Below are 27,352 nucleotides of genomic sequence, written 5' to 3' on the forward strand. Positions count from 1 at the left end.
CTTTAAAGCATGCAGTGCACGCAGTGTTACACCCGAATCTCCATCATGGCTCGAACACGCAGTCCCTACATCCTGGGCAAACTATCTGGGGGCAGATTTTCTCAAGTGTTTGGGCTCCTAGAGCCTCTAAGGCACCAAATCGACTGCCTTAATTCAGAGCCTATGCGCCAACTCACTGAAATTCTGGTGTTCAGAGACACTTCCGAAGACTGAGCACTGTCTGCTAGATGTCCACACACGGTTCTCCATGTGACTAACAAAGATTAGTGAATCATCTTGTACCACACCCTGGAATTCCGTTCAGCTCACAGCCAGGGGAAAAGACGCAGAAGTGATCACACAGTCCTTTTGTCAGCAAACCTTGTGTCAGTCAAGGCTGCGAAAACACACATCCTTGAGCAACACAAGCTTGGCTGGCATAAGCATTGACTTGCACAGCAGTGTGTTGGTGGGAGACCTTCTCCTGCCCATGAGGGCAGGATTTTGATACCAACAGGAGATCTTTCTGCCTTCAGCACTGAGCATCTTCACCAGCAGTGCAGCAGGTACTGCTGCAGCTGCAGGGCTGTAAGCGTAGCCAGGCCCTAACACAGCAAATGTAATTTAGAAGGGGCAGGATGTAAGGCTAACAGACGGAAATAGCAAGTTAAGAACTACTTACACAAGTTGGGAGGCCCTGATGAAATAGGGCCTAGGACACTTAGGAACAGGTGATTGTAGAAAGGTGATAAATTGCACTCCCAAGCCACTGAAGACAGGTCAAGAAGTAATGGGTTTACTTTGCACCAAGAGACACAAGAATTATGAAGTTTCACTAACGTCTAATGGTAAAGATTGTTAAGCAGGGGGACAAATGACTAAAGGAGCTTGCAGACTCTCTGACACCAGAAGTTTTGAAGAACAACAGGTTAGACCGCTGTTGCCAGCCAGTCATTGGGGATAGCCGGTGGCGAAGTGGGACTGACTTTAAGGTAAAGCCCCAGAACCATGCCGGCAGCCCCTTCCTGGAAGTAGCCAGCACAGGCCCCATGGGGTGCAGGGATCTCAGCATGCTTCCCCACTGCTCATGAATGGGGGATGTGGCCAATAAGAGAGCGAGTGGGGCGGTGCTGGGAGAAAGAGGAAACGGGTAAAGCCACATGCTTCCTGACGCCCCCCTCTGGAAACAGCATGGGACTGAGGCAGGCAGAGACCTTTCCTTAACCTCGCTGCACAACCAACCAGGCACCACCCACAGGGAGGCCACCCCGCAACTCCCTCCTAGAGCCAGCTTTCCAAACCCCTTATCAACCACAACCCTGACCCCCCTCCCAGAGCTAACACCTCAATCTCCCTCCTTAACCCCCTCCTCAGTGCCAGCAACCCATCCTTGCTCATTCACCCCAATCCTGTCCCAGCTTTGACCCCTGCAGAGCCAGCAACCTATTACCCTCCTGCACCCCAACCCTTGGTCCCAGGACAGAACCTGCAACCCCTCTGAAACTCCAGCCACCTGCCCCAGCCTGGGAAAACTGAGTATGGCGGGAAGTGAGTGATGGAAAGGGGACATGGAGTAAGTTGGGTGGAGCTTTGGAAAGGCAGCAGAGAAGATCCTGGGTCGCCCTTAAATTCAAAAGCGACCTTGGGCATAGGCAGGTTGGGGACCACTGGGTTAGACAAGCACTTGTCAGGAATGGTCTAGACCAGTGGTTCCCAAACTTTACGTTTTCATGCCCCGCTGTTGATTTTTGAGAAACCCTCACACCCACCTTTACCATCATCCAACTCCTTTTTTAACAAAAAATTCAATTCGTAATTTGAAACAAACACAAAAACTTGGTAAAACAATGTTCTTTAAAATGAAGAATAACCACAAATAGTTTTTCTTGGCCCTTTGTGGTAGCCTGGTGCAACCCCAGCTAGCCAGCTGCCCGAGCCCCATGCCATCTGCCCACCCATCTAAGACCTGCACTGCCAGAGCCGCCTGCCCGAGCCCCATGCCATCGATGCCAGCCACCTGCTCGCCCGCCAGCCACCTGCTCACCAGCTGCTGGCCAGCTGCTCGCCCAAGTCCCACACTGCCAGGGCCAGCGGCCCACCCACCATCCCAAGCCGTCCAAGCCCTGCTCTGCCAGAGCCAGCCACTGGAGCCCCACAAACCACCCGCCCAAGCCCCTCCCCTGCTCTCCCACAAAGCCAGGCACCCCCAACCTGACCCCATCCTCCTCCTCCTCCCTCTAACCCACACTCCCTCATTTGCAGAAGGCAGGTAGCTCCATGTGGGTCTTTGCCAGCTACCTGCTTTTTATAGTGGCTGTGCCAGGTCACCCACATAAAATGGCAGGGCTGAGAGTTGGAAGCAAAGGGTGGGGGGAATGATGGGGAGGCTGGGTCGCCTCACACCCCCCCAGTTTGGGAAACCAGGGTCTAGATAACATTTGGTCCGGCCTCAGTTCAGGGGACCGGACTAGATAACCTGTCAAGGTTTCCTCCAGACCTATCTTTCTGTGATTCTTCTACACAAGAGTGTGGGTTCATAGAATGGGGCGAGGAGATTTCCAGGCCCCTCCAACATCCCATTCATAAACTTCGCGCCAGGGACCTGTCTCTGTAAGGTACTCTCGTGGGCCTCTTAATCACCACATCTCCCCATACCCTAAGGGACTTCTCAGGTCCATGGCAGAGCAAGGGTCTCCCATATTCAGCACTAGCCCCCGAACTACCCTTCCTTTCAAGGCCTAGTCTTGGATGATCACAGAAGCCACTCAAGCACATGTAAGTGACAACGCAGCAAGAAAAGCAGTGGGGAATCCAGGCCCCAGGCAGTAACCTGTTTTAGGCACTGAGCTATGTTCTGTGCCTGCAAAGCATTCTGAAGTGCTGAGAGCAAAAACCTAACACCCAGTGCCTCTTTAGTGTTGCTGCCATCAGTAATCTCAGGAGAAGCCCTGTGGCCTTGCTAAGCCTTGGAGCGAGATTGAGATTCTTTCAACCACAGCCCCTTTAGTGATGGGTGGGGGGAAATAAAGGCTTTTATGGCTTCCTGCTATTGTGGCACACGCATTTTTATTTTTCAGCCTCTTGCCTCATCTTTCGGCGCCCTTGCTTTGCCTAACCACCCTTTTCCTGACATTTCTATTAATAGCGTTCCGTTTTAATCTCCACCCACCAGTGATTTTTGCTGGTCTAACACTCTGCCTTCTCGACAAGAAATTCTCCCTGTCCCCTATACTGAGCTAATGAACAATACTGACAGAGGTAGGAGGGGTCAGGAAGGGCTCAATACTAACGCATAGGAACCAGTTAGGGTCCTCACTTAGGGATCATGTCACAGTTTCCACACGAGAAAAACATGCCTCTGAGGTTCTAGCTCCCCTGCTAACTACCTTCCTCCTAACAAACCCGATCCAACCTCCAGCTAACCCATTTGTGCATGTGGTTTCAGAAAAGTTTATAAATGTGCAAAGGCTTAACAGCAATGAGCTCAACTACTAGCAAGCATCCTGCCCCAAAACAGATTGTCAGCTGTGGTTTGGTCATTCTAAGACATGCCCATTTCAGACTGAAAAACATAAATCTGGTTGCGTTCCTGGCGTATACATCTTGCTGCAAGCCTCTTCATTGCGGGGGGGGGGGGGGACGGACAATTGAAATTGTTACTGCTAGTCACGTGACTTCACATTCATGGGTTTGGCATTGCTGTGCCTCTCCCAGCTCCAGGCGTGACTTCAATGAAACTAAGCTCTGCAGAGCTGACATCCTTCACGGCCCCCATGGGCACAGGGGAAGAAGGGCGCAGCCCCGTGCTCACAGAAAAGGTGGGGCCTTGGGCAGAAAGGGTGGGGCCAAGGGCGGCCAGCCGCCACGCCACGCCACCCGGAGGAGCGTAGTGTGCCTCCCCGCTCAGCCCAGGAGCACACAGGGCTCCAGTGACGATTTAGAGGGCCCAGGATTCCAGCCACCACCACAGCAATGGCCAGGAGCCCCACCCCTTTGAATGGCTGCCCCCTTTGCACCCCCGCCCCCACCAGGCAAGAAAGCAGTGCCACTCCCTATAAGTTAACTGAGCCACCCCTCCATTCTTGCCATGGAACGCAGTTTCTGCCCAGCAGGCGTGGCAAAGAGTGGGAGCTTTGGTGACGCTGGGCACACAAAAGTGACAGAACGGAACCGAGCACCAAGTCTCTTCTCCACTGAAGACTGCAGCTGAGCAGGAGGCAGCATGCTAGGCAGGAAACAATAGGACATCTTCCACATACACCCATAAAACGACTACCATGGCACAAACATGACATGCTGCCACCACACTGTACACTGTCACACCCCCTTCCCTCCTTCAGCCCCTGCCTTGTCTGGGCAGGCTGTGAGCTATTTGGGGCAGGGACAATCTGTTTGTGCACCACCTACCAAAATGTCACCCATTCTCAATGAAGCCTTAGGCGTTACTGTAACCAGCATGATAACTTCAGTGACTTATAAGTCATAGGTCTGACCCTCAGCTGACAGAAATCTGCTTATCTCCAGTGACTTATCTGGAGCTACCTCAACTTACACCAGGTAGAAATCTAGCCCACTACTTCTTATTCTTCTCAAAAAGTTTTCAGTGTTGCTACAGCAGCATAAAACTGAGACAGCTTTTAAAACGTTTGCCTATATCTTACATAGGTTCCTAGTTCACACTGAATTCTACAGCAGGGAAACAAAGAACTTATCGTGCCATACATCAAATGGCTTCCCAGTAAATGCCAGAGCTCTGCTGAGGCACTGCTGATGGTCTAACATAGAACAGGGATTTTATTTTTTGCACCTATTTCCAAAGCATTTCTTAAAATGTTAATTGCTAGTTTAGATTCTCATGAGTTTATTAAAAGCACTACACACAGTGACATTCACTCTGATAATACTATTGTGACACAATTATTTGTTTGTACGCCTCTGATAGCTTGTCACAAGGAAGGAAGAATAAGTGATGTCATTTTTTTGTGTCTGCTTGGAGCCAAAATTAGACTTTTTCTAAAAAAAATCAGGAATTGGACCACATTCAAGAGAACAGAACATATTTGCAGGCTGAGAATGCAGCACAATGTCCTGTTATCCCCTAGCTGACACCACACTGGGCAGTGGATACTTCATCTGTCTTTTCAGCTGTCTTGTTACATCCAAAATTTACAACTAATGTAATGCATTTTGGCCCCAAATTTAAAAAGTAATAAGCCATATGTCTGAACAACTAATTATCCTTTTCAGCTGTTGGAATTATTAAACATTCAGATCAAAGATAAATAAATCCCTGATTTCTTTAGAGTAAGAATGTACAGGGCCTCCAACTAGGTTTTGTATTTCAGAGGGGGGTCATGATAAAGAGTAGAGAAGGCAAATTCAAATAGGACCTGCAAAAGACTCAAAGAGGCATTTTATCCAGCTGAAGCCTGTGGAAAAAAAAGGCTGCCACACTTCAAAGGGCAATTCAATATAAAATAGTCCGGGAAACCAAGGATGAGACAGGTGGGAGAAAGTGATTTTCTGTCTGTCTCTTGGCATTTAAAGCAAAGGTAAAAATCACACTAAACGTCCATGGGGGCAAAGTTTTTGTTTTTTTTTTGGGGGGGGTGGGAGAACAGCTAGTGCAGAAGTCAGCATAGAGGGACTGTACAGAGTAAGTTAAATCAACAAGTCATCTATCCTGTTGCCCATTCCTAGCCCCCTGAGGCTGGGGGGACAACCCCTGTTCATCCTGGCTTAGAGCCATTGATAGACCAATCCTCCATGAATTATCTAGTCCTTATCAAAAACACCCTCTGGCAGGGAGTTCTGCAGGCTGACTGTGCTTTGTGTGAAGGAACACTTCCACGTTTCTTTTAAACCTTCTGCCTGTTAATTTCACTGGATGACCCCCTTTATGAGAAGGGGTAAACAGCACTTCCTTCCCTACACTAATCACAACTTTAGAGAACTAGCTAAGGATGTGCTTTACATGGTATAAATAAAGCACAATTTGCAACCCAGGGACAGAAGGAGTACAGTGTTCAACCTAAACACTGAGGAACTGCCAATACCTGCTTTCTGCACCAGATCATCCCTTCACTTTTGATTTACACAGCCCCAAAGGGCCTAGGAGCTGACTGCCAAGGAGAACCTTTCTCAAACCAAGCTGCCCCCGTAGCCATCTTTGGAGACATTTTAACTGCATCTCCCTTGATTTAAACAGAAAGGGGTGAGTGACAAGACACTGTGATGTGTCCTGGCCCTGGGAGTTCATGTCTCCTCCCTTTTCTGAAATAGCCTCAGCCTCTTGGACTCTCGAGAACACTCCAATGCTTTCTCAGCATTCCAGGGAGTTGGGGGAGGGAAAGTTGCATGATTTCCAGATGGGAAGAGGATCAATTAATTTGATCTGATGGGTATCAGGACAGAGCTGAACATGAAGGTGGTTCTTTTCATTGACATACAAGCACCTAGACTTGCTGGATGCAGCATAAACCCTTTGAGGCTTCCTTCATCTTCTATTCTGCTGTTTGCTTGGCTCTCTCAGACTGTAAGGAGATCTCAGACATGGCTCCAGAGCCCTAAATGATGAATAACTGTTCTTGGCACTGGACAACAGCTTTATTTTATGCAACTTTGATTCTAGAGGAGCTATGCCAGTTCTGCATAGCTCTCTCAGCATCTCTCTAGGGTTGCCAGTCTTTGCACTGATGCCCCCATGCACTAGAACCCTGGACTTCTCTTGCACTTTAGGAACAACCAGGCCAAGTCAGTACCTGGACGGAAGCTACTGGATCCATGTTTCTGCAGAGAATGGGGCGAGCAAGTGTCATGGCCCTGACAACACCATCTTTAGAGAGGTGGCCTGGCTGAGAAATTGTACGTGCTTTCAGGAACCGAGTAGTCCATGAAACGTCTCACAGCAGTGCCAGAAATTAATTCTGGATCCTGGCCAAACTCTATTAGATAAGTACAGTCAAACCCCACAAACCTTCCCCTGCTGTCCCCCACCTGAAACGGCACCGTAATAATGCAGGGCACTCTACCGAGGTGCCGGGGCCTCCCCCAGACTCAGAGGAGGCTGCTGAGCAGCACTGGCGGGCGGGCCCTGAACCAGAACAGCAGTGCCCCGCCCCTCAGAGGGCAGCGCCTAGAGCCAGAAGGGCCAGGGGCAGGGCTTGAGGCCCACTAAAGGCTGGGCCTCCAAGCAGGGAGGAGGCCGCTGACCAGACTCCTTGGTGCCAGGGGCAGGGAACCTGCCACTGCCCAGCCTGTCAGTAAGAGTTACCCCCAGCTGCCCAGACCAGCCTGGGCAGCCACAGACCAGCTGCCCTTCGGCTACTACCCAGACTTCCCGGACCTACCAGGGTCCTCACGCCGGTGGAGGGCCCCTCCCCCGAGGCACGGCCATGACCAGAAAGACTGACCGGGGCTACTTACCCGGGGGCCCCAGAGTTCTGCCGGACGCCTGCAGCACAGAGGCCTCCGACCGCCTGGAGCCCACAGTCCTGCCGCCGGCGGACTACACCAATGCCATCGAGACGCCAGACTGGCCGGAGCCGCCGGACGAGCCCTACCAGCCGACCAGGCCAACTGGGACCCCACACCGATGGAAGCGGAGGTAGGAAGTGGCCCGGGGAGCGCTCCCCCTGAGCCAATGGCTGTGTGTTGCCGTCTGGATCCCCACTGCCACGCTCAGGGGTGAGCGATCCGTAGGGCCTCAGGCCGGGTCGCAGTGGAGTGGGAGGGCCTGCGACCCCCTCCCTGGCACGGTTTGACTGCTGCCCCGCCCTGCCCCAAGGGCTGGGCTCCCCACACTGTTCAGTTTACCTGTAGCTCCGCCCTGAGCCGAGGGCTGGGCGTCTAAACTGCTTGTGGAACCGCTGCCCCGCCCCAAGCTGAGGGCCAGGCCTGTAAGCCACTGTTTGGCCGCCGCCTGGCCCTGGACTGAGGGCTGGGACTTCCCCAAACAGCTTGGGTGACAGCTGCCTTGCCCTGAGCGAAGGGTGGGCCTCTGTTTGGCTGACAGCTGCCCTGCCCAGACGGTAGGCAGGGCCCTTCAGCTGCTGGCCGACCACCAGCCGGCCCTTAAAGGGGACAAAGCCCTGGGCCAGCTAGACCTGGAGGGCGAGCTGTGTTGGCCTGCGCCGCCCAGAGGGCGCGTTGCCACAGACCAGGGCACTACATGCCCTGAGAAACAACAGCTGCTTCACCTTCACGCTGGAGGAACCATTCCCTTCGTATCCCCACAACATGCAGAACCAGCGCCCCAATCCTAAGGAAAATAAGCCTATTATAATTCTCCTCTCATTTATACTGTGGTAAATCAGGTGTAATTTACCTCAAGTAAAAGGAGCCATGGGGGTTTGGGGAGGAGGAGTCACACCCTCTGTGCTCCATACAGCTAAGAAGTTAGGTTTTCAGACTAATATTGCACGCTTTGATTCCTCACTGTGATATGCTGTCAACACTCTCCCACTTCTCTTACACAAGGCAGTGGCGTGTAACAGAGATCATTCCGAAGGGATTCTCACATCCCGTCCCCACTCCCACATGCCAGAGAATTTCATCCCTTCATAAACAAACAGAAAATGGGGCATGCCCAGGACTCGGAAAAATCTACACTGCACATTTCTGACACGACTGTTTGCTGGAGTGAAGCTGGCTGGCAAACCCTTGGACTGTGGGCCCTTAGGAAACAGTACTTACCTCGGATGTGGTCACTTCTCATAACGCTTTGTATTCAGAGACACGCCACTAGAATTCAAAAGTTAAGGACCCTTTTAAATGTGAGGTTAAAATGGCTTAAAGTCGCCTTACAGAGCAGCTGTCAACTGCAAGGACCCAGAGGCATTTTAAACACCTGGGGTTTAAGTCTCCTTTTGGTCCCACCTTCATTTACACCCAATTCTTTGCGCTCACTTCGCCCACCCCTACAGCCCCCAAGTGTGCAATACAATCTGCCTGGGCAGTCAGATTATCTGCACAGAGCACAGTGCAGGATGGAGGTCTTATAGTGAAAGCTTTAGCAGAAGGCATCTTACCTGGCAGACCTGCATGCAGCGCCTAGCGTATGGGGCAGGTATTTCCACAGTGCACTCAGAGCCATCAGTGCAGCTCACTAACTTCAGTGCTTCCTTGTGCACTCTCCTCTGCCTGTACCCAAGTGCCACCAGTCTTGGACTGTGAGCACGGTCAGACTGGGCCTGTGTTTTTGTGGTTCGTTCATACAGTCCCTAGCACAAAGTCCAGATCTGTGACTCAAGTCCACAGGTGCTACCACAATACAAACCACTGAGTTCAACTGAGGATCTGGCCCAAAGTTGGCAGACTGCAAAGAGCCCCCGGGATACCGCTGCTATAGCTTTCTAGCTATGCGCCATATTGTTCATAAGCAGGTGGGATGTTGGCCACAGGAGAGCAGCATACACACTTGACAATGGAGGGCAACCCACCTGTGCCCTTCCCCCCGACCCATACACACCAGGCAGCGAGAAAGCAGCTTTAGTGGCCCAGGCCATTACAGGGAGCGGTGGGGATTAATGGCTATTGCATAAGCACACAATCAGCTACTTCTCTTGAGCAGTTGCTAAATCCCTCTTTTTAGAGGCACAGAAAAAAAAATGTACGTTAGCATCTGCAGCTGCCCTATCCGTGATGCTGCCATTTTGATTGTTCCTAGTGCAAAGCAGAACATCCAACTACAGTTCACAACATGGATTTCAGCCATTCCTTCCTGTTTCCCCCCCTCTACAATAAGACAGTGCTGGGCTGAGTCCTGAAGAGAGCTGGGCCAGTCAAACTGAATCAAGACCAAAGTCATCTGCTTTCTAAAACTTGGTTACAAACCTATAATTGACAAAGTCATCACAAGGCTTTCAGAAGACTGGGGCATGGGGAACAAGATTCCAGGATGAATGAGGGCAATGGGAAGGAGAAAAGGAAATTTGGGAAGGTAATGGTTGATTACAAGCAAATCACACTAAAGTCAGTGGTTTCCACAGGATTTTGACTCAGAACCAGACACTGTTGTTTTCACACGATCTCGGAGCTCTAGAGAAGATGGATGTGACAGTAGTTAGAGTGTGATGTGGGACTCAGGTAACCAGGGTTCAATTCTCTGCTCTGCTGGTAACTTCAGACAGCACAGCCTGCCTGAGCCTCAGTTTCCCCATTTACCAAATGGGGGAGACAAACGCTGCCCTCCCTCACAGGATGCAGTGGGGATAAATACATTCATAGGAGCTTGGATTCTACATTACCAGGGGCCAGATAACAATCTACATAGTTGTGGGTTTCAAGCTCCAACCCAAAACTCAAAGTGCAACCTGGAGTACAAACCTATACAAAGTGAAAGCACAAGAAAAAGATAGCCCTGACACCTGAAAGGCACCTGTCCTCAGGCTCTAGGATACAGAGCTGCCTTCAGTGAAGGTAACCACTAAGTGAGACTTTCAGACCCTCTCTGCAAGAGCAATGTTTGAAATGGACAGGCTGTCTGAGTCCTTGCACAGCAAGAGCTTACGCTGCCAACAACCTTTTCAGATCAGCCACCTCCAAACTCCTCTTTGCAAAGCCATGAAAGATGGAGACACAATGAACACTGCACCCAGCCCAATGGAAGACAAATACACACAATGAGTGTTGGAAGAAAAAAAACCACAACGAAACAGCTGTTCCCTTCTGTGCTCGCTGGCAGGAGTCACTAAGGGCTCAGTGGAACCAGCCTTTCATTTCCAAGGGGCCCACTTAACCCATCATTAGAACGATATACTGGCTGGAAAATAAGGAGCCCGAGAACTAGCTGGAGGCAGGAATCATTTCAGCAAGAGCGCTGCTGTCTTTGCACTAGTCATCCTGTTGAGAAAAGGTGCTGCAGACCAAGCCTCTCGATGGACTGAGCAGGGTTCAAGAACTTGCCCTGGGGAGCGCCCAGTGCTGGATTGTGTTGGGACTGGCTAATAGCTGCTGCAATGGGAAATCATGCAAACGTCAGCTGAAGCCAGAAGTTGTGCATCACAGCAACAGGCAAGGCTGAGTGGGAATCAAATGGAGCCCAGATGGGAAAAAAAATTGACTGACTGGAGCTTAGTTACTTTATCTGGGATCTTCACTGTTCTACAATTCAAGGAAGAGTGTCCATCATAGGCCTCAAAATTCAGCTTCTGTGCAAATTACCCCTGCCCCAACATTTCCAAGCCATTTACACAGTATGATTTACGTTTCCCCTTAGCACAGGAAATGCAAACAACTCTCTGCTAGTGCTTCCAGAAGTGAACTGGCAGGAAGGTGCAGGCAAGCATGTAAGCTGTTGGTTCCCCTGCCCACCCAGCCAGCTCCTTTCTTGTTCCTGAGAATCTACTATGCAGCAGCAAGGGAGGTAACACAATTAACACTGCTGAGATACAGATGTCTGGTGGACTGGGTTCTAGACTCAGCTCTGGCACTGATATCTCATATGCCCTTGACCAAGTCACCTCACCCTTGCTTTGCCCATTTCCCCACCAGGCATTCTCTCACTTGTTTATTTAGATTGTTAGCACTCTAGAGCAGGGAAGCTCTCTCCCCATGTGCACAAGTAACACCTAGTGTGATAGGGCCCAAGCTTGGTCAGCCTCTCTAGACTTATTAATATCACCCTTGCTTAGACAAAGACGCCCAGTGCTTTGCTTGAGGAAGGCTGCAGGATCAGGCCCAAAGAGTTAAAGTGACCAATCTAGTTTTATAGCCCAAGTGAAGGTAACTAAGAATAAAAAGATTTTCAGTATGTAAATATTGGGTGTTCAATAATAATCTATGGTATTAATTTCCTTAATAGTTTAAGCCTTTTAAGGCATTATTAGAAACACAGGCAAATATATAGACATGTGGCCTATTAATGCATTGCTTTGCATATTGCGGAGCTATGCAAACCTGTGCAAAAAAAACACACTCGGGTCATTTACTACAGCCTAGCAAAATATGGACCCCACCCTGTGTCCCGCTGCAATAGCGGCAATATCTTATGTTAAATAAGAGCCACTGAGTGATCATTTGCATCTGGGTGCAAGTAAATACACAGTGCAAAGCAGAAAAGAACAACCATCTGAAGAAGTGGGTCTGCCCCATGAGAGCTCATCACCTAGTCAATTATTTTGTTAGGTCTTTAAAGTGCTACAGGACTGCTTTTTGTATTTTGTGAAGATACAGACTAACAGGGCAACCTCTCTGACTCCTTTTAACCAGTGCTCTTTTGCAACTCTGATGTCACTGCACAGCAGATAGTGTAAAAGCAGATGCTTCTGCCCCAGCTTCAAACTACTGACCTTTGTTAACCATTCTACTCCCAGCAGGAAAGGGCTGGCAAGTGATTCAAGGCAGTGCAGCACTCACTGAGGCTGCAGCTACACTACCATGTCAGAGTAAGGGAATGTCAAAGCAGGGCGCTTATTTTGAAGCTGCCCCCATCTTCACTGACAATTTGCAATTTGAAGTCTGTTTGCGTGGCTGCTGTTATGCTAATGACCCACTGAATATGCATGTCAGCACCTCATCAGCCTGCTACAAATTGCCTCATTACCATGGCACCATCAAGAGGACAATGATAGTGTAGCAGCAGCCTGAATGTAGTCACTTGATTACTTCAGAGAGAGAGAGAGAGAGAGAGAGCACGCTGATCTGCAACCCTTGCTAACAAAACCCCCTTGTGAGCAATTCCCAACTTCTGTGGCCAGGCTCCTGGTGCTCCCCACTCCACTCCTGTCTTTATCCCTATTCCTTCCCAGAAGTTCACGCTGTTGGGATAGGAGAGCCTGGCTCTGATCTGTCTGGTGCAGTTACAGGCACTACAGCTGAACGACTCCTCTGACACCCGTAGAAGCTAGAGAGCACCACCACCATTCCTATGGAAAAGTTTCCTTGCCATTGGCTAACATACTTAGGGTGGGATTTTTAAAAAAACAGACCAAAGGATTTAGGCACCCAAAATATTGCAATCCCATCAGCATTGAGTGCCTAGCTCCTTAAAGCCACTTCAAGGTACACCAGGGCTTTACTGGAAAGCAAGCTAGGAACTATATAAAATGAAGGGGCACTTCATAAACTTACTAAAATACAGGAACTCATATCCCTAGTGTATCTTCTCCATATTATTAGAATAACTGGTTGTCAAGTTCAAAAGGCAGTTGGCTTGCAAGTCACCAAGCCAGAAAGAGCTATAATTTCTACTCACTGTAATTTCTCCCTGTCATTATAACAGTGGTTGACTGACTCAATGCATGGAATGTCAGCAAATGATTTATTTCAAGGACAGCAAAGATACAGCATGAATTAGACTTCTCTTAAAAAAAGAGCAGCCTTAGCTGAAATACATGTGGGGGCTGGACTGTATAGTTTCAGTTTCCATTAAGACAGGAAACAGGCTGGGTTTATCCAACATCAAATATATGTAATTAATCATAACACAAAATAAGTGTGTTGATAAAGAGCAAAATCATGCTTTTATATGAAATCACTGGCAAATCCGTTGCATTTTACCCCATGAGTAGTGCAGTGACTCTAGTGTTGTAAGATTCCACTCAATCTCCCCTGGGTACAATCTGGCTCAAAGCACTTTGCAAACAATGGCCTGGATTCTGAGTATGAGTTACCTGGGTTCAAGTCAGAGGAATTTTAATCAAACCACTGGAGTTACTCCCAAGTCAACATCCTGGGAACTGAGATCAGACCCTGACTTAATTAAAAACACTTCACAACCCTGCTGTAAGATAAGAAAAATATTACACCTTTTTGCAAATGGGTGAACCAAGACTCACAGAATCCTGAGCCAGTGAAACCTGACACAGCACCACTCAAGTCAGAGCTATGCCAAGCTACGAGCAGAGGGTCTGGCCCACACACAATAAGCGAGTTGGCCAATGCATCAGCAGCAGAGATGGGAATACAACCTTTGATACCAGACTTCTTCCTGTCAATACTAGACTATGCTGGAACTGTTCATTTAAATGCAAGGACATCGGAATGCTAGGTGGGCACATCTGAAAAGAAGGAGTAGTCCAAACCAAATAAATACACCCTCTAACATGCGAGATAGCGCCTTTGTGACCAAGGCTCTGGAGAAGCACGTTCCAGAAAACAAGATGGCTGCAGCCATAAAGAAAAAAGGATTGTGCAGCAAGAACATCTTTTCCCAGCACTGGTTTGCTTCAGGAGCGCATGCAAATCATTATCGCGTATCTCCACCTCTTCACTGCCAGTTCTCCTCTAGTGGTGTTTATTCTCCAGGGCGTTCTCTTCTGCCTTACAACATCAGAGGTGGTCACACAGTGCATCTTTGCTGCTGAAGGTATCAGAGACAAGAGGATCCTAGCCAGACCATCAGAGCCCACGTCTCTTTTTACCTTTTGGTCCTGCAGACATCCTTCAGTTTCACTCTGAGCAAACTTGATCAGGGACTGGCAAGACATCCAAATTATGGAACCTATAGTAGTCTCTGTACAGTCTGCCTTTAGCACACTGTATGGTAGAAAGGAAGAGAGCAATTCAGAAATCATGACTATTAGCCTTTCTTCTTCCTTTCTACTGACTGGTTGAAGAGCTGAGATACACAAAACTGGAACCAGATCCCTAGCTGGTATAAGTCAATGGAGCTACACCAGTTCATTTCAGTCTAAGATCCTTGGCACTGACACACTGTAATAAAGAGTGCATTTAAAAAGAACAGAACTCTGTAAGGGCACAGAACAGCATGGAAACAATGTGTTAAATTTGTGAACTTGTCTACGCTTTGTGTGAAAGCAAAAAGGGACGTTGTCAAAATAAATTTGAAAGAAAACTTAAGTTCAGTGAAACCTAACTGAACACACAGGGTGAAATCCCAGCTTGCACACATCAAAGGCACACTGGAGCCAGGATTTCACCCACAGCATTTACAAAACCCAAGGCCAGTAGAAGTTCTTCTGAGATATTTCCCCCTCCCAAATTTTGTTGAAAACCTCACACACACACACACACTCCAGAAATGTTTGCAACTCAAATACTTCAGACTTGGGATATCCGAAGTGTATGAGGACTTGAAAGTGAACTTGACATGTGAAACTAACCAGTCTGTTTCCTGGCCATAACTACTGGAGATGCAGAATAGGAAACAAAAAGTATAATCACCAAATAGTGAACAGATTTCCAAAATTATTTCATTTTTAATCATCTTGGATGCTGTTTATAGCCTAAGTCAGGCTATTTAGGTCATTTCAATTGACTGTAATAGGTAAGTCAGACACCCAACTCACTGAAATTTAGTGGGTGGCTAATTCTCTTCAGATGCTTAAAATATTCCCAGGCATATTGCTTAAAAACACACGATAATCCTTACAGACTGCGATTTATTTGCTATATTATCAATTTCACTTTACTGAAAAGAAAACTCTTGAAATGAACAGTAACTCCCCCACCTGCTTTGGAAAAAGAAATCAGACCACCCACAAGGAGGACATTCATGAAAGCAGCAATTCCATGCTTCCTTGTGGAGAAAACTTTATGCAAATGTATAATTTTGTTGAGATGAGAACAGCTGAAGCAAACCAGCCTCTATAAAGCTTTGAAGTGCAGTAATATTATTCATCCTTTCCCCACCCCCACTGTTCAGCTCCAATTAGAAATGTCTCCCAGCCCCACGCTGTATGAAATACTAGTGCATGGCAGCAATGGAAATGATGCAATGGCACTGTTTCAAATGCAGCCACTGATTTTAGGTGCACAATTCAAGACATCTCAGGGAGGAAGGACTGCTTGGTAGAAAGGACACTGGCTGGGGTTTAATACACAGCTCAGCTAGAGACTTCCTAAGCATGGGCAAGCCACAGTCTACAATATGCACCAGAAATGGAAAAAGTACAGCTGCCTTGTTTTTGGATGAGTGCGGTGGGGTATTTAAGTACAAGTCACCGGTGTCCCTCTGGAAAACTACTCAAGTATCCAGAAGTAAAAGCCACTGCACTTTTACTCAAGTGCCTTTTTGGGTTCTTTTTCCACCTCTGCTATGCACCAGCTTCCCAATCTAAGAGAGAGAGAATACTTCCCTAACTCACAAGATATCATCAACATTCATAGTGAGCATCTCAGCATCAGAGATTGTAAGCCACTCAGATATTACTCAGTAGGTAGCCCGTCGTGTCCAACTAGGACATCTTGAGCTTGCACAGGCTCATCGACTGTGGACTTGCATGTGGCTGAGGAGTCCAAGCTTTGAACAGCATGGGCGTTCATGGGGGGGCAAGGGAATTGTCCTGGCTCCATTGGTGCGGCTGCTGCTGTTGCTCCCTTCCTCTCACGAGCATCAATGAGGCATACGCGTCGCTGCTCTTCAAAGTCGTCATACGCATGTCATACAAGAGCATGTCAGCCTGTTCAGTCTTTGGCATGCTGCTCTACCTGATCTGGTTTTAAACCAGCATAAACAAAGCTGGCCTTCACACAGTCTTTATATCTCTTGCGAGGCCCACCTCGATCCCTTTTGCCCTGGAAGAGTTCACCATAGAGGAGTTGCTTAGGGATTCCTGACTCCTCCATTCATATGAGGTGCCCTGTCCAGCGAAGCTGGGCTTTCAGAATCATGGCTTCCATGCTCATGGTTCTTGCTGTGTCCAGAACTTCCAGGTTCTTAACTCTGTTCTGCCATGGAACGTACAGTACTGAGCTCAGGCTGCGTGTGTGGAAGCGCTCCCGCAGTTTTATATGTTTTCTGTACAAGGTCCAGGTTTCACAGCCATAGAGGAGACTGGTCAGGACTACAGCCTTGTACACTTTCAGTTTAGTGGACTGTTGGATATTGTGCTGATTCAACACTCACGCTCTCAGACGTTCTAGTGCCCGGCTGGCCTGGCAGATTCTGGCATTGATTTCTTTGTCAATGGAGCCATCATTGGGGTGTATGGGCTGTCCAGGGAGCAGCAGCACCTCTGATGTGGGGACTTGTGTCTTTTCAGGGGCAGTTCATGCACCTTTGATCCCCATCTGGCACCCAGCTCTCACCTGTAGCTCCAAGAAGCTGTAGCATGCAGCGGCCACACCCTGAAACTACTTCAACAGGCAGGCTAAACCAGGTGAGGGTAGCCAGCAGGTCTGAAACCTGCAGTGAGAGAGGGAATTGCCTATCCCAGCACGCAAAGTTGGCCCCGGCACATTGGACAGATGAACTCAACAGCAAGATTTGATAACCAGGAAGGTGGTTCTGCACCGCTCTGTGGAGAGTGAAGGGCATGACAGGGCACCCAAGATGGTATGGCCATCCAGTGCAGATATTACTCAAATGTGAGGGATACATACTTACATGGATGTAACATAATAGGGGCTTATGTTTCAGAAACTGTGACATCATATTGCTCCTCTTTACTTCTCCACAACTGTCAGTTTAGGACTTGTCTGAAATCTCAGACCCCAGGTGTCTCCAATCAGTAGCCATGTTTGGGCGGAAAAAAGAAAATGCAACTCTTCAAGCTAGAAGTGCTCTAACACTTGTGTTATTACAGTAATGGTCCATTGAACAGCCTAACTGCACATGTCAACCAATGTTTTATTTTCTACCAACCTTGGTTTAGCAAACTATAATATCAAGCAAACAAGAATGTGGACATGGTAAATCATGTGCGCTCACAATATAGATAAGTCAACAAATATGAAACTTAAAAATGTAACACTGTTTCATACAATATATAATTGGTCTGTGGAACTCATTGCTAGAAGCTTATCTCTGAGGCCAAGAGCTTAGAAAGAGTCATAAAAGATTTAGACATTTATATATCTGAGCATATCCATTGCTGCTGTTCCAGATAGGTTGAAAATACATACACAAGATATAAGCCTAAGTCACCACAATTACGCGTAAGAAATCTCCCCAGGGACAGCACTACCAGGAACAGCATTTCTTCAACTGTCTTGGAAGCATCTGGTTCTGACTATGGTCAGAGATGAAATACTGGAGGTGATGGAGCAGTGGTCACATCTAGTCTAGCAATTCCTATGTTCTATGTGTGGCCCTCAATGGCTGACTTCTCACTATGCATTTTTAACAAACACTCCGAGAAGAGGACAAGGAGCAAGTTTATACGTTCTACAAGCAAAGAAGTTCTCAGGCCACTATTTTGAGACTCAAGAGACCTCAGTTCAACTCCTGGCTCTCCCACAGACCTCCTTTGTGGCCTTGAGCAGGACATTTCATCTCTCAGCACCTCTAACTACCATCAGAACACTGGGGATAGTACCTCTTCCCAAGCAGAACATCTGAGCATTTCACCAACTTTTACTGTAAAGGCGGCCAATTCACAGATACCTCAGATAATCATTCTTCAGACAGTAGAGGAGCCTCTACCTGCAAGCACTTATGGTCACAAAGCGTTTGTCTCCTTGGTAAGTCTGGCAGATGAATTCCCGTGTCCCGTGCTAAAAATATTTGCTGGAATTCTGGCTTCTCAAAACAACATAAAACATATCCTCTCACATAAGCCATAGCTGTAGCCAGCAGAGGCAGCACACACGAGCTTGCGAAGCAAACTGCTCTCCTAGGACAGACTGCAGAATGTCCTATGACAATTCAACTATCAGTTGAACTGAAATATACTTTTACATTTTTCTCAGCTAGAACATCATAAATATGAATGGTCATGTATGGATCAGAGGCAAATCCTCAGCTGGGGAAGATGAGCAAGACATCAAAAACTAGATCCCTTTAGATAAGGATCTGAACTAAAAGGGTTTGTCAGTTCACTGTCCAATTCCTCCACAAAGTTGATGGTGCAATTGCAAGAACCAGAAAGAGAATGGCTAATTATTTGAAGGACAAGGTGTATTTCAACTGAAATTTTTCAGATGTCTAACAAAACATAGGGCCAAAAGCTGCAAGGCCTGGCAGCTTAACGCTAGACACTTCCACATATGGGCATCTTAAAAAGTGTCCCGATTTTGAGATGTGTACAGTACATGCAATTTGCATTGACGCACTATGCTGTCAATCTGATCAGCCTCTACCTTCCAGGAGGACTAACATTTTTACCCCAAAAGGCTCCATGTGAGGTGCCCGTCGGATACTTATACAGCACAGCGCTTAAAGGACAAAGTGCTTTATAAACAATACATTAATTAAGCAGCTTCTCCTGAGTGTTGTGGCAATATCCTTATGGTCACTACAGAGAGAATAAAGGTCTGACCCTGCAGCAGCTGGTCTATGGCCAAATTCCTCTGGATTTTAATACGAGCAGACCTCAGGAAAATTCCTTAAGGTCCCATCATCAGCATGAATGTGACCCTCTCTCATGAAAGGCAATGACTCTTTGACTTGAAGGTTGCAGATCTCCTCGGAACAGGACCCACTTCCCTCCTCTACCCCTTCAGCAAACTCCCTGTTGGGGCTGGGAACAAAACCCCAGCCCACAACTCCCAGTCCCCTTCTCTAGCCAGTAGAGGATACATAAACTGGGAGAGGAAGGCACTGATAGTTTCCATAGTTTGTTACATGCTTACAGTTATGCTTCAATTGAAAGAGAAAAGGGAAAACCACCACCACCACCACCCCCACTTTGCCCAGGAAAGAAATATAGTGCTTACTGATCATTGTGGTGCCTCCCGCCAGGGCAGCCTTGGTTCCTTGGAAAAAGTCATCAGCAGAGGTCATTCCCTGGTCTGGCATCTGGAAGCGAGTATGGACATCAATTCCCCCAGGGATCACCATCCGGCCATGGGCTTCAATAGTTTTCACTCCCCCTGGCACAATCAGATTCTCTCCAATTTGCCTGGGTAAACAGGTTTCATTCAGTGAGCGAGTTACAAATATTATACCACATGATTATAATGAACAATGGATCTCAAATGACCTGGTCTGGATACAATACCCTTTATCTAGCGTCACCAACACAATACAGAACAATAGCAAAACAGCCTTGGTACACTGTTGTGAAGCTAGTACTCAGTTTATTACATTTTCTGTAGGCTCAGAATCCCATGCAGTCAGTGGGAGTCTTGACATTGACCTCAAAAGTGAGGTGATTTGGGCCCTTAACTACTAATGCAATTCTGGGATGTAACAGCGATTGAGATTTACATGTTGTTTTGGAAAGAACTGCAGGAATTTCTGCAAGTATCTCATCTATTTTGTCTCACACTACCACAAAAACAAACCTGCACATATGCTGTTACCAAGCTCCTGAAAAGCCCCAAAAGCCCTTCAAGTCTGGTTTTCCCCGATTTATTTTCAAAACACTGAACTGTGGATGGCACAGCACAATTAGCGAGTTCTCTTTCATTTGCCCAGATTAAAAAAGCAGATGTGCTGATTACATAGCCAGAATAGGAAAAGTTGCAACCTTTGGCCAGTCCATTTTTCCCTATGAATATTATGCCAAAGAAACATGTAATACATTTAATGTGCCAGAACTGCTAGCGTAAGGACTCAAGACTTAAATTGAGCCCTAAAGAGGCCTAAGCCAATGTCCCTTGAAGTCAACATTAGTCTTTAAATGGGAAGATGAAAGAGATATGGATTGGGCTTCATGTCAGTCTGCCGTGCTCTGGATTCAGAATTCCCCAGGCCTCAATGCTGCAAGGTATTTAAACACATGACCTGCATAAACCAAGCATATGAGTAGACCCGCTGAACCCCAATCACTCAAGTACTTAGGAGCCCTATTAGATCAGAAGTTTAAAGAAGGTTAAATCAAAGAGAGTACTTTTTAATTATTTTATAAACATCTTGTTGTTAGAATCCCTCTAATCAAGCACCCCACAATGCATTACATAGTCACTTCTTTCTGCATTCTAACATAGCTCTCAAGACAGTTATCTTTGCAGTTCTACAGTGCATTTACATTATATTCGATATCTTCAATCACATCATTGTGTCAGGCTGCACTCACTTTATCAACCCATCTTCCATGTAAATGTCTGCATAGAAAGACTGGTCATCATTAACTATTTTACCACCCTTGATCAAAAGACGATCGCTCTGAAACAAAAAACATGTAACAATACATAATTAGTCTGTAAGAAAACGGGCAGTTTGCAGCTTCAGTTCAGAGATAAAAAGAAACAAGGTTTGAATTATTCAAAAGGGCATGTCAAAAACAAGTCAATTGCAGTACTTTCAACTGACAAATATAAAATCATTTCATCTGCAAGTCCTTTTATTGCTCTAATGATCCAAGGCAAGCTATAGTCTCTATTAAAGAGAAGTCTGGTTTTGATGCTTGTTTGTTTTAACTACACCAACCATCAATTAAACTCATTCACGCATCTACCACAAAAGCAGCAAATGCCATTTCACAAAAAAAAAAACAAAACAAAAAAAAACAACCCCAAACAGATAGTGGTTTTTAACTGGGTCTCTTATTTTTAACCTTGTTGTAGGCAAGGCTTCTTAAATCCACCCACACCAAAGTCACTACTTGGACAATTGAGTCACACTGGCAGTCGGAGAAATTGACCAGAAGTCTGTTGCCATGGGATACAAAACACAAACAAACCCATTTAGTCCAAGTCTAGTAAGGTTTGGATCTTTTACTGTGTTTCTACACAGCTATTGCGTAATTTAATGAAAATAAGCACATATTAGCAAATTAACTTAACAATGAGGATTTAAGAAGCCATACTATTAAAACTACCTCAAACTAGATTGCTGCTTGGAAGAAACAAACATAATTCTAATGACACAGCTTTCCAAGCCATTCCTTATAGTTATTCACTTAGGTTCCATATCTCCTTTGGAACTACATTAAGTGAAAAACAAATGCATTGCTTTGTAGTACTTGCACACAATATCAAAACACGAAGTTTATCCTCTTTCCTCAAAAGACTAAGTGCATATATATCAAATGCTCAATTCAACATCCACATATATTATGCAGCACTAGATTTAAACCTTACAAGTTACACCTTACCGCTCAGAAACGTATTTGCATGTTTTCTGAAAAGACACTGCTTATATGCTCCCTATTTCCTTTATACAGAAGGAATATTTCATCACCCCAGGCCTATCATAGTATTGTCACAGGAAGATATATAAGGCTGATTTAGAAGAGAAAGTAGCATGCAATTTTAACATGTGGATGCAGACCGACCATAAAATTAACATACATGTTTTCTGCTGTATTATATATCATCATCAGAATGGCAGTGAGGGGAATAATCAGAACAGGGGAAGCAATGAGTAGGGAAAAATGCAGGCATATTTTAAAAGGGCAGTACCTGCCCAACAGAGACTACACTGAAATTTTAGACAGGGAACCAGATTCTCAGGCATTACAAACTAGTATTGCTCTTTGGAAGTCAGTGCAGCTATGATGGCATCAGCTAAAAATCTGGCCCAAGGCACTAGAGTTTCACATTTACAGATTGGTTTTTAAAAAAAGTCTCCAGTCTTTTTTACTTACGTAAAGCAGAAGTCAGTGGGGAGTTTTGCCTCAGTCAGGAAGGCAAACTGAAGCAGGGTTTTAAATTTAGATTCTGCTTTGACCAGAAGCCTTAATGAAGTGACACAGTGCTTGAAAGTCTTCCTTGTTTTCCAAGCCACGTCCCTGTGCACTACAGCAACGTGTCCTACACTTGCATCATTCCTAGACACTCTGTTTTAATTCCGTCCTGTGCAGCCATCTTATCCATTAAAGGCCTGATCCTATTGAAAGGAGTAGGACTTTCGCCATAGATGACAATGAAAGCAGAAGAAAGTCCTCAGTCCACTAAATGTCACATAAACAACAAAAAATGAGCCTTAGACATTGTAATGCTCATTTGTAACCTGCTGCCAGTAACAACTCCCTCAGAGACTGATCCAAGCCCACTGAAATCAATGGGAGGCTTTCCATTCACTTCAGTGGGCTTTGGATGTAACCACATATGCAATTTGCTTTTGTGGGAAGGACTTATTCACGTTTACGTTGCTGATTCAGGTGAAAATCCCCTACCCAATGAGCTAGATGCTGACCTCTTTACGCAGAGATCTCACAGAAGGCATTCTGCTTATATCAGAGTAAATCAAATCATGATCCAGCTCATCTCCTATTCTGTGTCTTTTAATGTCTGTTACATTCACACCAGCCCAACTAACTGCACTGTTCATTCATAAGAAAAAATACACTAGTTTACATAAGACTCACAGCATCATCCATCAATAATGTTCAAATTTTCTAAATCAAGTCTTCTTTCAAACCTCAATATACTGGAGAGACCACGAATTTTTTCCTCCCATTTCAAGCTTCAGTCTTATCACATTACATCCAGCGAACTACAGAATAGGGAATTAGCCTGCGTAAATCCTATTTAAAGACAGCTACCCAATTCAGCAGCTCACATCCGAATGTCACACACAAGGGATCTTTCACATTTCCACCTCTAAGGCTCAGGAACAAGATTGATGATGGGCGTGTCTTCGGGGCGAAGACAGGAAAGCTTTCACGCTCGTCCAAACTCAGAGGTCAAAAATCAAAGATGGGGGTTGTTTAACAGCCTCCCCCCAGCTGCGGAAAGTCTCTCTGAATGGGCGTGAGCTGCACCAGGAGCGGCTCCCATTCTAGTGGGACCACGCCGGGTTTTATGTAACCACGGCTTTCCCCTCCCTGCCTCAGGACTGGGTTGAATCCTGCGCTGCACGCCCACCCCTCGTTCATTTCTACCCCGGGTCCCCATAAGCGGCGGGGGGAGGCTCTCGCGTGCCAGGCCCGCCCCCGCCCCACTTCCTCAGCATTGTTTTCGCTGCATGCGGAAGGAGGAGGAGATGAAAGGAATAAGCCCCCATCTGCTCATCGCCTCTGAGCAGCGCCATTGCCTCCTGGAGGAGCAGCACAGACACTGGCCCCCGCAGCCGCAGCCCTTTGTACGAGCCGGGGGAACGGCTGCTGCGAGCGCGGCAGGAAGAGCCTCCCGGACCCGGACCCGGACCCCTCCCCCAGAAAGAGGGCAACGCCGCGAGGAGCAGGGGGACGCTCCGCCCTGCGCCGGAGCCCGCTCGGGGGCTCAGCTCTCCTCCGCTGCCCCTGCCGGCCCGCTGACCGCCCCGTCCCCAGCCGAACGCGCTGCGACCGAACAGCCGCGCGACCCGACCCAGCCCAGCCCCGCGGAACCCGCCTCCCGCTCCCCCGAGCTCCGCCCCGCCCGCCCTCGGCTCCTCGCGGGAGCGCCCGGCCCCATTGTCCCCTCCCCGCCCCCGCCCCCGGCTGCGGTCGGTGCCGCAGCAGAGGAGGCGATGCGCGAGCGCTGAGCTGCCCGCGAAGTCCCCGCGGCCGCCGCCCCGGCGCACAAAGCCGCCGCCCCACTCGCCCGCCGCTCACCGTGATGCGCGGGATGTTCTTCTTGCCCTGGTACGACATGTCTGCGGGAGGCGACCCCCAGCGCGGCGCACTCAGGGGCAGCGGGGCGGGAAGCGCCTGGGGTGCCCGGCTCTCTGCGAGCGGCGGGGACGGGCAGGAAGCGCAGCCCCCGCGTGGCTACCGCCTGGCTCGGCTCGGCTCGGCTCGGCTCGGCGCGTAGCCCAGCCCGGCGCAGCCTCCGGCCGCCGCAGACCCGTAGCAATAAAAGCCGGAGCACAAGGAGGCGGCGGGAGCGCATGCGCCCCGGCCACGCCCTTTTCCTCCGGAGAGCGGAGCCCATTCTGCTCGGGCCCTGATTGGCTGGCGGCCGCCCGCATATGCAAACGAGACCCGGCGGCTGAGCAATGGGAGGGCAGAAGAGCGGCAACATGCAAAGTGGCGCAATCGCTCCGGACCCGGGCTGGGCTGGGCTTGACCGAACGGCTCGGCGCGGCTGTTCGGGGGAGCGCAGCGCCTGCAAGCGCCGGGCTGCTGGGCGGGGGCCGCAGGGGCTCCATTGCATCCCCCCGCCCGGGGGATGCTGCTTTGCACACACCCCTCTGCCTGCACAACGCCCCGGCCGCCGCTGGCAGACCAGGGCAGCGCCGCCCGCATCCCCCTGGTGCGGGGCCCGAGCGCAGTCCGCGCCGAGCTGTTGCGAGGAGCCGCCCTCGCCGGCACGGAGCGGGGTGGTCATGGATTCCCCCCAAGAGCCACACGTTTGCTGGCGTAGCTGGAACTTGCTGCGGCGGGAGCTTGCAGGCGGAGCGGGAGCTGGGTGAGAGCAGGCAGGCGGCTTGCAGGGGAGCTGGGGGTGGGAGGGGACGGGGTGCATTCTTTGTGACGGGGAAAGGAGAGAAAAGCCCAAGCCCAGGCTACTGCAGGGCCCAGCACAACAGGGAGCTGAGTCTGAGCAGCGGGAGGCTGGGCCACTCTGGCATGCAGCCCCCCCCCCCCCTTTAGAAAGCAGCCTGCGTGTGGACACCCGAGTTCTGTTCCCCAGGCACACAGCTCTCTGCCCGGCCCAGCCAGGAAATCAAGGAGACAATTTTTCCTGCAGAGCAGGTGCCGCAGGACAGGGCCACATGGCACCCCCCTTTGCCCTAGGGAGAAGGTGCAGCTTAGGACTAAGTGAGAGCAATGGGGCAGAGGAGAGGCTAAAGAAGGGAAAATTGTACCTGAGTCCTGACGTTAGGAAACCCCCCCCAGCCTGTAACCGGGGTGAAATAGGAGGGCCCCCACTTCTTGACAGGCCTACCTAACAACCCCAGGAAAACTAGTTCAGGTGTAATCTGGCCATCCTCACCTTCGGAACACCGACATCCTCTTCTACCCTTTACCCAACAATAGAGAAGTAGCTCTGGGGCACCTACAGTCTGCATCTCAGCTCCATGGAAATCTTGGAGAACCAGGGGTTTCACTCGGGGCTATCCGTCCATCCAGCTCACACTCAGTTTTCATTGCTGCAGCATTGCCAGACCCGTGTTCAAATCTTGTGAATCAGGCCTCAAAAATCACAATTGGCATAATGATCACATGCTTTTATAGAACAAAAACTCCACTTCTCTGCCTTCGCTTCAGTTTCTGAGGGGTTAGGCTATTCTCAGGTCACATGTTCAAGTCTTTTTGCCAGAGAGCTAGAAACTTATTTATTTAAAAAAAATGGAAGCCCAGTTTCTTCCAGAACCATCAGCCTAGAAGAGCTGGGATGTTAAGGAAAGGAATAACTGGAGCAAGTGCTAGTGATGCAATTGTTTGCACAGTGTGTTCAGCACTGCACAAGACACACAAAACAGGATTCCTGAGCCCTGCCTTTTACAATCTCAAGCCATTAGAATGACCCCTCAGGATCGAAGCAGTGGTCTATCTAATCCAGTAGCCCATCACTGGCAGGAACAGCTGCTTGAGAGTGTGATTCAAAAACTTCTTCATGGACAGAGAACACAACTCCACTGTCTGCTGGTCTGTAGGGGCCATGTAGTAAAGAACAAAGGAAATGAACGCCCTCAGTGATGATTGAATTTTACCTTATAAATACAGTGTGAACTCTAACGCCCTGTGTGTCAGAAACTCATACACGTAATCTATGTGAAGCAGTAGGGACATCAGTACAGAAAAATTGCAGGGGGAGGATGAAAAGTTATGCTAGCCTGTAGATATCATGTGAAGTCTGGGAGAGAGTGCAAAAAGGAGAAGACACCATGGAGCATATAGACCTATGAAAAGTCCAGGGTGAAAAACCAACATTGAGGGGGTAAAACTTCCCCGTAGAAAATGACACCCCCTGATTTGGAGGCTAATTCTATGAGTAGGAGGTTGGAGAAATCAGGCCATTTGGCTGACAAGATCCTTCCAGATAAAATATACAAACACTTGAGCGTACAAGAATAAAATCTCTAACAGTGTATTGAACAGTCATTCCCTTTAAAACAAAGAGATTAGCATCACGACCACTCTTGTACATTAGTCATAGGAGGCTGCAGTGGTGGGGAGTAGAGAGAAAGTGACATGGGCATGGTAGGGACGTCAGAAAGCCTTAACCTGGCTAACTGCTCCAGTCCCCTAATACCCTATCAGTGACAAATAATAAAGCTGCTGCTTTTCACAACAACAGCATGATTAGCTTGTTACTGTGCTGTTTAATATTCTGTTAACAATTTGAATAGAACACACTGGATGTATTGACTTGCCCCTCCCTGGTCTGCTGCCCTGGGGGAAGTTCTGACATCTCAGCGCATTTTTACTGGAGACCTGGAAGTAAAATGCTAGCACCAGCAAGGTGTAAGGAAGCAGAAGCATGTTATTAGCTGCACGGTAACATACCTGGTATCTTGTACAATGTATATATGAGTGGCCTCATTTTATTATTTTTTATATGTCAGAGTGCTCAGCCAGGAACACGGCAGACCATTCCCAAAATTCAGGAGCTTTTGGATTCCATGCTACAGATCTGTCGTACCTAGAACATGATTGTTGTTACAGCAATGCCTAGGGGTGCCGTCTGAGACAAGGACCTTGGGGTACAAGGTGCTGTGAAAACTGCAGCATGGGCTCTAGCCTCAAAGAGCTCCTAGCAGCAAGAGGGA

General features: G+C 48.2%; 1 protein-coding gene across 2 annotated transcripts in view; it reads right to left on the reverse strand.

Annotated features, from left to right (window-relative positions):
* The window catches only part of DPYSL2 (dihydropyrimidinase like 2), a 76,943-nt gene that overhangs the window by 35,911 nt on the left and 13,680 nt on the right, over nucleotides 1-27,352 (reverse strand). Inside the window, exons 1-3 of one of the 2 annotated variants that reach the window (XM_074981541.1) lie at nucleotides 24,249-24,468; nucleotides 20,844-20,932; nucleotides 19,540-19,724 (exon numbers count right to left, since the gene is read on the reverse strand). In XM_074981541.1, the coding sequence (XP_074837642.1) occupies nucleotides 19,540-19,724; nucleotides 20,844-20,932; nucleotides 24,249-24,287 (313 nt within the window). In that variant the 5' untranslated portion in view covers nucleotides 24,288-24,468. Of the gene's footprint in view, nucleotides 1-19,539; nucleotides 19,725-20,843; nucleotides 20,933-24,248; nucleotides 24,469-27,352 lie in introns of those variants that run through there. The other variant, XM_074981540.1, reaches the window with a different exon arrangement.

This window comes from Carettochelys insculpta, chromosome 31, assembly GCF_033958435.1.
Source record: "Carettochelys insculpta isolate YL-2023 chromosome 31, ASM3395843v1, whole genome shotgun sequence".
In the NCBI taxonomy this organism is placed as follows: domain Eukaryota; kingdom Metazoa; phylum Chordata; order Testudines; family Carettochelyidae; genus Carettochelys; species Carettochelys insculpta.